Below are 13,613 nucleotides of genomic sequence, written 5' to 3'. Positions count from 1 at the left end.
CTGATTCAATACAATCAAAGGATTGTTATGGTCAAAACTTAATAGACCAGGTTGAATTTTGCTAAACATATAAACGAGTATAACCCGAGTTCAACTAGGTATAACCAAAATACTTTCAACAAATCAATTCAAACTTATCCAAAATTACTAGTATATGATTATAAGATTTTTTTTTAAATTTCTTATGATTTTATGATGAATAAATTTTTAAATATGATATTTTTGGTGATTGAGTGTAACTAGAAATTTCATCAAATGTATCTAAACTTCTTTAGAACTATTAGGGTGAGATGATAATATACTTAGTATCATATTTTTTATTTTTATATAAATTTAGAGTGGTTATTTTTTTTAATATGATATTTTAGAGTTGAATTTGATAAGTGTAACACAAATGTAACCTTTTTTATTTTCACCAAATGTATCTAAACTTCTCTCGAAACTATTAGAGTGAGATGCTAATTACTTTTTAATTTTTGTATAAATTTACGATGATTAATTTTTTAAATAAGATATTTTGTATAAATTTATGATGATTAATTTTTTAAATTACATTCAGTGTAACTTGAATGTAATTTGAGTTGATTATCATTAAATCGATCTATACTTATTCAGAACTATTAGTATATGATTCTAAGATATATATAATATTTTTTTTTCTAATTTCTTATAAGTTTAAGGTGCTTGAACTAAATATGATATTTTTGAATTGAAAATACAATCGAGATTCACTCAGTTAATTTACAACAAATTAATCCAAACTTCTCTAAAATTATAATCATATTATTATAAGATATTTAGCATCAATTTTTTTTCTATTTTTTTATAAAATTAAAATAATTAAAATTTTTAAATGAAGTATTAGCCCGTAAACATGGACAGTATCAATGTTCATTTAAGAAATTATTTTTTAAAAATAATTATCATTGAGTATAACTCGAGTTAAATTTTACTAAATCAATCTAAACTTTTTCTAGAACTAGTAGGACACGATTCATAGATCAAAGATAATTTTATATATAAATAATATATTTTTATTTTATTATGTGAATAAAGTATAAATCAAGTGTAACATTTTTTTGGATAAGTTAGGACGATTTTATATTAAAATTGATATATATATATATTTTAAAAATTAAAATTTTAAACATAAATATAATATTATATATAATTTAATTTATTTTGTGAATGAGTATAATTTGAGTGTAATAACTAATTAGATAAACCATGAGAAGGAGGCGAAAGAGGAGGAGGCGAGGGATGGTAGGAGAGATAACAAGCTTACCATTTAAAGTCCCTTTTTACTATTTATAATTTCTTAAGAATTAATAAAATAATATTTTATTATTCACAGTCTCTTTAATTTTATTTTTATCATATTTTTTCCTTTCTTACCATAATCGCATGCTCTCTGCCCGTGCATTATGCTAGACAATTTATAAGTATATGAAAAATGATATCTTCTGAGTTAATACAATTGAGAATATGATATTTTTAGACTATTATTACATAATGTACATAATTCTAAAATATTAAATTATTATAATAAACATCAAAAAATTATTTCTCATATTTTTCCTTTTTATCATCTATTTTTCTCAGTCATTTTATCTCACCTGCAGCGATTAGAAAAAGGAGAAGAAGAAGAATAAGCAAAAGAAAAAAAATAAATTGTAACCATGGAATAAAAAGATGTTATTGAAATTAATATAAATTAAGAATATACATGATATATTTATAAAGAAATAATCAAAAAAATTAATTTCTTAATATGACGTTATCAATACGAATATTTTAAATAAATTACTCATATATATATATATATATATATATATAGTGTGAGAAATGAAATATAATTGTCATAAAACTGGTACGTTGAGTTTGACCCGACATCGGACGTACACGGTGCGTTGCATCCACGTCTACCAACGTCGTTTCAAATTCAAACTACCAAGACAAGCATCGGAACGGGGCGGTTCGCCTGTCGCGATTCATCAGTGGGCCCATCTCGACCGGACGGGTACGAAGCTGAGTAAGATGGTACAAGCGTTTCGAAGTAATGGTTTCGACACTCAAACACGAACACCCGATCACGACACCCAACGCTTCTTCACCGTCGATCTCACCCACTGATCCCGTTGATCATATCCGGCGCGAGGGAGTCGTTCTTGGTTGCCTGGAATCCCTAACGAACTCGAAACGCCGGTAACTACACCACAGGTGGTGTCCGCACCCCCCGAGAATTTCAAACGGACCAATCGGCGGCCTCCGTTGATGGTGGGCCCTTTCCGTCTTGGCCAGCCCCAAAACCTTCGAAATAAAGAAACGAAGACGGAGACGGAAACGAGAGGCCCGTCCATGGAGATCTATTGAACGATCGAGACGAGAGGGAGGAGAGAGAAAGATCGAATCGAAGAGGGGGCGGAGAGATGGCGACGGAGCGAGAGAAAGAGAGGGAGGCGGAGCTCGAGAACGCGATGTATACCAACTGCCTCCTCCTCGGCCTCGATCCGGCCGTTCTCGGCGGCGGTCCCAGGCTGGGGCATTTCCGCCACTCCAATCCCAAGTTGGGCGAGCAGCTCCTCTACTTCTTACTCTGCGCCCTCCGCGGATCCTCCAAGGCAACGAGATCGAATTGATTCAGATCGTCGGACGGTTTCCCTAATTTCTCAAAGCTGATAGGGATATGCTGATTTTTCTTTGTAGGATTTTGATAAAGTTTGGCCTATCTTCGACTCTGCCCAGTCTCGTGACTTCCGAAAGGTTTGTCTTCATCGCTGATTTCATGTCAATTTTTCTTGCTTATTCATGTAAATTATTCTGGATAATTATGTCTGGTTTCTGATTTGCAGATCGTGCAAGGGATTATTAGTGAGCTAGAATCGCAAGGGGTGCTGCCGCGGAGTAATTCTAGGGTTTCGTCCCTTGCAACTTGTTGTGGGCCGAGGTCAGCACAAGGATTTTCTATGTTCTCTGTCAAGTGTTAACTTCTTATGCTCCTTTCTTTGATATCTGGCTTCCCATATGGAAAGAATGGGATCCAGATTCCTTTTTCCTTCTAGTTTGAGGTTATTGGTCCTATTTGCAATTTGTGTTATTTTTTCTTTTATGCGGTGAACAGCAAACTTAGTTAGAATTGACATGTGTAGTTATCGAAGAGGCCTGAATGAATATATTTATGTATATCCTTATATTCGTAAAGAATTGAGAATAGCTCCACTTGAGGTTTCATTGAGGCAAAACCCATTTACTGTGGCATGTGTCTCAAAAAGGGATCTATAGACAGGTTAAGTATATTAGAACTAATGGCGTGAGGAGATAAAAAGAAATATTTTGAATCTTTATTGGAAATAATTTAAAATGCTTGATTTAGATTGAGATTGAGTAACAATATTTTCCCCAATAGAGCTCAATGGTAAGAAAAATGTAGACAACCCAAATAATTGGGTTTAATATTCATTACCACCAAACAAAGGATTCTCTTCTCTGTAGCTTCAGAATGAAAAATCAACTGGAGACCATGTTCCTACGATCATCGGTAACATTCAGTTTGTTGAGAAGTATCTTCAATGAAAAAGAAAAGCCATGAAGATGATAATTCTGAAAAAGACTCATACTTGAATTTACCGAGTCCAAATCAAGTTAATTTAGTGGTTAATTTTCTTCTTTCCTGGTACTCATGTGCTAAGGAACAAATAATCTAAAATTTATGTATCCAGATCACACTCTATAATATTTTGCACCTGATGTGGTTAGGAATGATCCAGAGCAGAAAAGACTCCCAAGCTTGTTAAGGGTGTTGGGGCCTGAGTTTGGTGGTTGGATTTTAGGGTGCTGTATGCTAAACATGATGAAAGAAGACGTCAAGACACATGATAGTTACTGTTCATTGATTTGGGGAAATGTTATTGTGATAGAGCCGAGTGATATTAAAGTTCTGCAAGGATCTTTATAGATATATTTTAAATGTATTGATAGAAGACAATATGCCTTTTACAAGACATGAAGACAACATTCCTTTCCTTTGTTTGATTCTTTTGCTACACTGTTGCAACCTTTATGACATGGAACATTATCGGATTCCTGGATGCAGATTTGTTGAGCTTCTGTGGCAACTTTCTGTGCATGCCTTGCGAGAGGTTCACAAACGAACATTTGCTGCTGATGTTGCTTCTAATCCTCTGCCTCCTGCTCTAACAGATGCTTCCTATCAACATGCTGCTGCATTGCTTCCAGTGACTAAGGTAATCTCATGAATTGGTTCTTTCTTTCACTGGCTTGATACTAGATAATTCTGTAAACTTTTAGTGTACCTTTCTTGACTTGGGGTATTGCATCTATTAATTTCCGGCCAGGATCTTCTTTTCCAGCCAGTCACAATTCTCAGTATAGAATTGAAAACTAGAAAAGCAATACCCAATTTCTAATAAATATCAAATGAGCAAGTGAAGATCCTTTTGATGATGCAAGATGTTACATTACAAATGAAAATGTTACCTTTGCCTTTTGCATCGACCTATCACTTCTTTTATTTTTCCATTCTTCCTCATTCTCAAGTCCCATATCAGTTTGACTTAACTGCTTGATTGTGATTATTGTTCTTCTATTTTTTTTTTCCACAAGTTGTCTTTGCATTCCTTTATTTGTTCTCCATGTTAATAATCATACTGGACCTTTTATCTTGTATTCTGATCATCTTTAATTTATTTTTCATTGCTTCTCTATCCTAAAATGCGATGATGGATTTGTAATCTAGTTGTCAGTAGGCATGGAGAACTACCAAATTGATCTAAACCTTATCCAATGGTTTGATGTGGATTCAGAACACTTTTTTATGCATTAAATTATTGTATCAAATATAGATGCTAGAAACATTTTCAGGTATATTAACTAATTTCTCAGATCGAGTTAGATTAAAATGTGAAACTCAGTACAAACATGCAAAATCAGATTTACGTTGGTTCTTTCTCTCAAGCCTTAGATTTGAGCTAAAATTTGTGTATATATTTTTTTTCTAACTGCATTGTTCTTTGTCTATGAACAATTTGGAATACATGGGTTGTTGAATATATTTTTCTTGTAATATAAAATATTAAAAGTATACTCTTGTTATCGTTAATAGATTATATTTACTTTAGTGAGCTTGCTTTATCTTTTAGTAATATTTTTTTTGTTAAGCAGGCTAGAATAGCTCTTGAAAGAAGAAGATTTCTGAAAAATGCAAATGCTGCTGTTCACAGACAAACCACTTGGTCAAACTTGGCCCATGAAATGACTGCTGAGTTTCGTGGTCTTTGTGCTGAAGAGGTAGTTTCTTTCATAGAATTGCAGCTTTCGGCTTTTCTTGATTCCAAGTTCTTTATACTTACTTCTGCAGACAACACAACTGATATTATCTTTCTCAATGCCAATTGCTTTATTTAGGCCTATTTGCAGCAAGAGTTGGAAAAACTGCAGGACATAAGAAGCAAAGCTAAATCGGAAGGGGAATCATGTGAAGATCATGTCTCCAGTTCTGCTCAGAATTCACAGTTAATAGCCAAGGCTACTCGCCTTTGGGAGTCATTATTAGCTCGAAGGAGTAAGTACACAAAATTCATTAGAGCTTTTGTTATTTTTAATTGCAGTTTTAAGCCCTGTTAAAACTTTATAATGGGTAAATATTTATTTAACAACAGAATGGCAAAAATCCGTGTTCCCATACTTCCCTATGTTCACTATTCTCACATTGACATTACTTATGGCCCTTCTTAAATTGAATTTTAACAATCTGAATGGAAGGAGATTATATCTCAGTAATTGCATATAGACTAAAATGGAGTTGTCATTGTCGAAGGTGCTAGCTAGCCTGGCTGGTAAAGACTTTGACAGATCATTGCAAGGTTTTGGGCTTGAATTATGCTTTCGGCACATACTCTTTGCAAAAATTAAAACTTGATCGGTTTGTTAGTAGTAATTAATTTAAAACAATAGAAGCTACATTGTCTGGTTTATCTCATTGAAGTTACTTACTATGCTAAGTTGCTGGTGTTGTGAATACAATCATCAGCATTGTTCTTTTCAGTTAATCTAAGTTTCATATCCCAGTTCATGATGCTTTTTGCACTTTCCATGATATGTGTTGAGATGCTGAAATTAGATTCCAATCAAAATTATTTTGATCAGTTATATATTTTTAACAACTGAAAGACCAAAGTAAGACAAACCATTCTTATTCTGGAATCCATTCAAAGACCAAAATAATTTGCTTAATGTTGCAACTTGCAAGTGACTTCAGAAAGTAATTAATGTACATCATTACCAAAATACTATGAACTAGATCAGTGAATCTCTTCCAAAATACTGATTTACCTGTGAAATACCAAAACAATGATTTCAATGTAGAACTTCTAATTGAACTTTTAATAATTATTATAGGTTTAGAGAAGTTAGTACGAAAACTCATGAATTTGGAAGTAATTGAACCATTTATTTGGATGATTACTGGAGCTCTTGGAGAAAGGTCAATATATCTAAGGACAATTGATTATTTTATTGATTGTACATTAATGAAGGAATTGTAATTTCTTCACATTTTTGACATTTTTTAAGCTTTCCACTTGTGATAAATTGATATCTTGTTCATCTCAGTCTTTTATCATTATTTGATATGCAGGTCAACATGAAGTTTTAGCATCCGGCCCAATTGAGGATTTGATAGCCCATCGTGACCATAGGTAAAGTTCAATAATTGGTAGAAATTCCTCCATAATAACTAGGATTCTCATTATATTTACTTTGATTTGCTAGATATCGCATCTCTGGGTCATCTTTGGTTGCAGCTATGGATCCAACTTCACATGTTCCTTATTCGGGCATACTATCAGTTTCTTCTGGTGAAATGTCTTCACCTGTAGATGTTCAGGAGCAGATGAATTTACCTCATCCTCAAGTGAAAAGTGAGACCCTTTCAAAGATGGTCGATAGGGGTGGAATAGTTCATCCTACAGTTGATGTTGCTGAAATTCTCAGACGTTGGACTCATGCTTTACAACGTATTCATAAACAATCTCTTCATCTGGTATGTTGATTCATCTTAAACAATTTATGCCACAAGAATTGGACCAGAATGTGCTTCAACATTCATATCATTCTTCTTCCATAAGACCAAATGGTGAACTTGTTAGTATCATGCATATCTGTGGCTAATGGATAGTTTAGCAACTTGACAGTATTTCCTAGTTCATATATAGGGTTTGTTTTTCGTAGTTGATAATTCATAGTCAACTTATTTGTCTTCATCTCCTTTTTGATATTGACATCATGCTTATTTCACATTATAATTACTAGTACTTCTGATTCTGTAAAGCCTATTGTGTTTTCTGGGCTAATGGATTCCTCATTAGCCCTCACAATTAAGTTGGAATAGTACCATTTTCAAATACTTGGTAAGATAAAAACTTATTCCCAACTGCAAAAATGACAATGAAACCCCTTCAAAATAAGAGGAAGCTAGGTTCTAGTTTGTTGATGATTACTTTTTGATCTGTTTTGATTTTGGTATGATTTTCCAACTTTTCATGTCCACTTACTAGGGACCTTATGGTTATTGTATCAAAGGAGCTAAAAACAGGCATATTTAAAAAAGCAAAACCTTTTTATGCTGCTTGTTGATTATCATTAGCTACTTAGACAAAAAACCAGTTCATTTTAGTAAAATTAGATGTAAATGTCTCTTAGGGTGTAATTGTCTCTGTATCCCCATTGTTATCTTTGCCGTGGATGATTGGAGATCTTGTACCCCTCGGATGTAGTATCCTGCATTAGCGTCGTTTAGTATAATATCCATCTATTAGCATGTTATGTTCTACCTTTTCTTCTCATTTAACTTAGGTCATCATTTTGCCAAAATTTTGAAATATGCTATTTCATGTCCCTTGTCACATTTGATGTGTTTTAAAGTTATACTCTTTTTGGTCATGTTAGACTCCACAAACACCTTGCTATCTAAGTCACCTCTTTATAATTTTCATAGATACATCTCTTTTACCTCTTTTTTTTTTGTAATAGGTTTTTTGACGTATGTTGTCTGAAGAAAGGTATACAATTTCGAATGATACCGCCCGGTGCGGGCGGTACATACCGTTCTGATAGGAAATCGGTACGCGGACCGCTCGCTACCGGGCGGTGTATATATATATATACTGCCTCGTTTTTCTACGACGTCGCCCCCACCTGGGGAGAAGAGAGGCGACATCGCACATTGTTATATATATATATATATATATATATATATATATATATATATATATATATATATATATATATATATATATACCGAACGGTATACTGCTCGGTATATAATACCATACTATACCGAGAGAAGGTCGAAACTCCGGTACGGTACGATATTTCAATCCTTGGTCAGGAGCATACTTATTTTCTTTTTCATCTGTGCCTCTTTGTTTTAAATGAACACAGTCAGAGGTGTCTTGTGTTGATGATGTTCTGTCATGTCTTCGCATGGCCAATAAGGTAAAGTCATGGAGGTTGTGTTTGGCCCACACAACTTAAAAATCTGCAAAAGAATGTGTTTGGGCATGACAGGATACCCTCGAGGTTAAAAAATGTAGTTAGTTATATCTGACATGCAAATTGTACTTGTCCTTTTCCTTACTGTTATCCATCTATTCAGTCCATGCCATATGATTTTGCTTACACTAGGACCTCGTTCACAAGTATCCTTAGAGCATTAAGTTAGAGATCTTCCATTGCTTCTACTTGTTGCAGTCTGCTTTTTATAATTTTTCAGTCATTAGATCGGGTCATACCCACATCATTTATTTCCAAGGATTTTAATTTCAAATAATACTGCCCGTACTGGGCGATACGTATCGGTCCGTCAGTAGACCGATACGCGGACTGCTCGCCACCGGGCGGTAGCGTCGATTGGGGTTGTTTCCTCTCTGTTATCATACGAAATTGATCGTCATCGCCCGCTACCAAATGGTATTAGCAAAGGGAGAAGAAAGAAGAAGAAGAAGAAGAAGAAGAAGAAGAAGAAAAGAGAAAACCTGAAGATTCGGCACCACTCTCCCTCGACGATCCAAATCCGTCCCTGCCCTCCCTCATCGGATGCTGCAGTTGATGTCGCCTTCTCGTCTGAGGCGACGATGCTTCGGCATCGTCGACGACGTCTCCTCATCCGTGCGGGGAGAGAAGAAGCCTCGGCGGTGTCACGGGGAGAAGCAGTTTCTTCTCCCCACACAGACAGAAGGAACGAGGCGTTTTTTTTTTTTTTTTACTTTTTGCACGGGGAGAAGGAACCCTCGGTTTCTTCTCCCCATGCAGGCAGAAACCGAGCGATGTCGCCTTTTTTTTTTTTCGCGTGGGGGGAAGGAAATGGTTTCTTCTCCCCACGCGGGAAGAAATCGAGCGACATCGCCTTTTTTTTTTCGTGCGGGTAGAAGGAAACATTCTCCTCACGCGGGCAGAGCACGGGGAGTATCGAGGCGACAATTTTTTTTTAATATATATACATATACATATACATACACACACACACACACACACCGAGCGGTATACCGAAACATACCGCTCGGTATACTTAATACTGTACTGGACCGAGCTAAGTTCGAAACTCCTGTACGGTACAAAATTACAAACTTGTTTATTTCTTCATGTATAATGATGTCTCCCCTTTGCCTTCACTTTAGCAGTTGAAATCTAATCGTGCTGGACTTGGCCAATAATTCAAAGGTCTCATTTTCTCCCTCAAATGATTATAGATCAAATTATTTAGAAAGGAAGTCCTGAGAAGGTCAACCCTTGAACTGGTGATTTAAAACGACGCATGCACGAACATTGTGCAAATAGTTAAAGAGTTTGTGTATACTACTTGTATGTGTTATAGATGTTTGGAAAGTATTTTGTTTCATATAATTTGCAAGTCACCATCCAACAAACAAGTAGGGTATTTTTGGAGCAACCTTTTAGCTTGTCAATCGTTTAAATTTGTCAGTCATTATATATGTCAATCTACATTGTAATGATTGAATTTTCCAAAAAAGATATATATTGTCCACTGCTAGCACATGTAATTGTTAAATGATTTTTAAATTATTAAATAAGCCAGATCATGATAATCTGATTTCATCAACAGAAATTTATGCAATGACTTGGCGATTTGATCGATAGATTAAGATTTCACAATAGTTCAATCTGCTCTTATGGTTATACTGGATATTCCAAATAAACCCATAAATTAATAATAAGGCAGAGAAAGGCCTATTTGCTTTTTATCATATTGGGTAATCTGAATATGATAACAACCTTCTGTCGTATGTGGGGTGGTTTTGGAAATCATAATTACAGGCTGCAAAGTTATTTTAGCAAATACTGATATAGTGTAGTTTTGTAACTTCATCTTTAATCTCAACAATTTGGTGACATATGTTTAACCTTTTCTACTGAAGGTCAAGGCTAATGATGGGGAGGGCCCAGAGCTACTCCGCAGCTCATCGGATAATGTTATGAGTGGGCATGCTGAGTCCTTGGCTGTAACTCTTGCAGAACATCGCCAACATTTGGTTAGCATACAGGTAAGTTGACACTTCCATTAGTGGTACATTTTTTTTCTGCTTGATCATTTGGATGCTTGTTTCACCCACTGTGAATTCCGTATATACTAAAATTTATCAATAGTTTAGTACAGACCAAGTCTTTGCATGATACTCCAAACTATAGTTATCTTAAAATCCCTTGAAATTTTTTCGATTATATTTTGGTGCTGGGATCTAGAGAAGCTACCCACAACCTGAAAGTACTAACAAAAAAGAGTTATAAGAATTTGTGCCGGCATAAGACAATAAAAAAATAAAAAATGACTTACAAGTCAAAATTTGTTTCAATCAGGTATCTTGTATTGGTCCTTCATTTGCAGGTCAAATACATTAAATCAAAGGTTTTTAAGTTAGCCTGCTTTAAGACAGGTTGGATTTGATGCCTTGGTGGCAATTTTTTAATCACAACTTTTTCTGCAATGAAGGGACTAATTAGTCAACTTAAGGAAGCCATTCCAGCAATGCAAAAATCTATTGCAGATCTCACTGAAGAAGTAGAAAATATTTCATCAACTACAATGGATGGGTTTAATGCAAGACCAACATTAAATATGCAGTCACAAGGGGCTCAAGTAAGAATCCTGTCTTTGTCTGTGAAACTGTTCAATTTGTTTGAGAATTCTAAATAAATGTCATTTATTTTTTATGCTTTCTACAATAATGCCTTTTTTTTAAACTCATGATCAGGATATTGTTACCGATGATGTTGTCACGTTAAATTCTAGACTCTCATCCCTTCAGCTTGAGAAAGCTTCCACAAGTCCTGTTCTGAAACTCCCTCATTTAATCAGCCTGGCCCCCAATTCATCAGGAAAAAATACACACACATCAAAGAGGACTGCTATAATCACTCAATCCATCCAGGAATCTTTGCCAGTGGGAACATCAGTAGAATCTCAGTTCACAAATGACCGTACAGGTAGCGCAGCAAAAGGTTAGCATCGACAGTTGTCTTCCAACTTTAGATACCGGCAACTGTTCTCTTTGATATTATCTTTGCACTCTTTGGTTATCAGTCACGTTAATTTCAGTAAGCATGGTTTCTGTCTCTATATATAATTCCTTTTTCTTGTTATACAGAGGATGATAATTACAATGTTCAGAGTATAAGGCATTCTGTTCGCGAAGCAGCATTGTCAAGACCATTAAGAAACTCAGAATTGCTAAAAGAAAGAAGCAAAGATGATGGTTCTGAACACTTCTTCATACCTCTATCTACAGGAGTTCCACTAAAAGAAGTAGATGCTGTTGCTATTAGAAGAAAACAACAATTAGTTTTGTCTCCACCAGAAAACAACAATCACAATATTTCAAATTTTTTTTTCTCTAACTCCAAGGGCCAGCTAGATTCTGTTCAAACTTTATCAATTAATTCATATGGGCTTGACGGGCACACAAATCAGACAGGCTTAATTCAACCAGCCACTGTTAATTCAAAAAGAGTATATCCTGATATTGATGATGCTCTCGATCAAGTTTTCTCACCCCCATTGTTAATGGAATCATCATTCTTCCAGGATACTTATGAGGACTTGCTTGGTATACTTTTCTCACCAACTGATTGTTATTTATGCATTTATATCTTTGTCTATAGTAGTAACAGTACATTTGTTTTCCTCTCACTACATCATACACTGACATCTGTTGACTGAAGTATCTATTTTAGATATATTTCATATGAGGTTCAATGTCTTTAACTTCTAGGATAAATGACATAATATTGAGTCGTTTGAGATATCATTTATTTCTTGCATTATTTCATGTTTTATGGTCGACTTTATAGTGCCTGCCCACTGTCACTAATGCGAGTTAGTACATAATTATACATTTAACAGGAATGTTATGTATCTCTAAAATTGTAATGTAGTTTTTCATACTGGTGTTTCACCTGAAGTTCTCAACAATTTCTTGACACAAAATGTTTTATCCTTCTGCAGCACCATTATCTGACACTGATGCTGCCCTAATGGATTTTTAGAAGTTCGGGTTGAGTGCGTATCAGATCAACTTTTGAAGCTCAGTATCTTGATAGATAGTTCAGTATACACTCTCTGGTCCTTACTCTCGAGGATCTGTATGATGACATACTTGCCAAATGTAGCATGTGGATGTGCTCTTAGTATGATAACAGGTTGGGAGTCTGTACATTGAGGCCGAAATGTGTTTGAGTAAGCCAGTTTGGGCACTTCACCGATATTAATGTACACTAAACGGACAGCATTTTTGTATGCAATCTACAGCAGCCGTTCTTTGTGTTGAAATAATCCTTTATTCCAATACCTTCATCTCCATTCATTTGCTTCATTTATATACCATTGCTTCTCGAGCTTCTAGATGCAACCCTCATGCCGGTTCATGTTTTCCACTCAACAAGTGTCTTAAAGCGATATCCTTTGTCTCATTTTGTGTGTGTGTTTGCTGATCATGTTGTTCTACTTTAAGTTTCAATAGCTGAACATAAAGCTGTAGTTTGTTGGCTTGAATCATTAGACGTCTCAACTGTGCACTCATAATCTGGATGTTGCTTAGTCATATCTTTTAGAGAGGCCCAAATGCTGTGCCATTCCGTGCATGCATCAAAATGATTGTAATTTGTGAGCATGCTACCCTATGACCTCCTTGGGGTAGTTCCTCCTCTTCTGTTCCTTCATCAAATACTCCTGTGAAGTATTTAGGCATTTGAAACCCCATCAAGTGTTTTTTTCATCTCGAGAACATTTGGTAAAGTATATATACGTCTGCTCTTTTGTTGTATTTACTAATGTTGAAGCTGTAAGCTTCCTGGTAGGTTTTTGCGCATTTTTATTTTATTTTATTTCGATTCTACATAAACCTTGTGTGAATATAGTATAATAAATGATATCCTGATTTAGACAATTATTATCGCATTTTATTCATTATGTTTTAAATCATGAGCCATTACAGTGGACTCCCATATGCGATAAGATCTCACCACATCAGATTCGAAATCTAAGATCTCACCAAATAGAGCGATGCAATATTGGTTGACGG

General features: G+C 35.1%; 1 protein-coding gene across 1 annotated transcript; it reads left to right on the top strand.

Annotated features, from left to right (window-relative positions):
* Positions 1-2,328: 2,328 nt before the first annotated feature.
* Positions 2,329-12,892, top strand: LOC135622721 (AUGMIN subunit 6-like). Its single transcript, XM_065124796.1, has 13 exons — positions 2,329-2,621; positions 2,707-2,763; positions 2,853-2,947; positions 4,094-4,244; positions 5,182-5,307; positions 5,425-5,581; positions 6,656-6,716; positions 6,790-7,060; positions 10,455-10,580; positions 11,027-11,173; positions 11,289-11,535; positions 11,682-12,140; positions 12,539-12,892. The coding sequence occupies exons 1-13, from the start codon at positions 2,430-2,432 to the stop codon at positions 12,577-12,579; spliced, it is 2,130 nt and encodes a 709-aa protein (XP_064980868.1). The 5' UTR covers positions 2,329-2,429; the 3' UTR covers positions 12,580-12,892.
* The last annotated feature ends 721 nt before the right edge of the window (positions 12,893-13,613 follow it).

This window comes from Musa acuminata, chromosome BXJ2-9 (genome assembly GCF_036884655.1).
Source record: "Musa acuminata AAA Group cultivar baxijiao chromosome BXJ2-9, Cavendish_Baxijiao_AAA, whole genome shotgun sequence".
Classification (NCBI taxonomy): domain Eukaryota; kingdom Viridiplantae; phylum Streptophyta; class Magnoliopsida; order Zingiberales; family Musaceae; genus Musa; species Musa acuminata.
This window is presented reverse-complemented; position numbering and strand designations above follow the sequence as displayed.

Coding starts and splice junctions, on each gene's coding strand:
- LOC135622721 (XM_065124796.1), top strand. CDS start 2,430: ATGGCGACGGAGCGAGAGAAAGAGAGGGAGGCGGAGCTCGAGAACGCG. Junction 2,764..2,852: donor AGTCTCGTGACTTCCGAAAG/GTTTGTCTTCAT, acceptor TCTGATTTGCAG/ATCGTGCAAGGGATTATTAG. Junction 11,536..11,681: donor TACAGGTAGCGCAGCAAAAG/GTTAGCATCGAC, acceptor CTTGTTATACAG/AGGATGATAATTACAATGTT.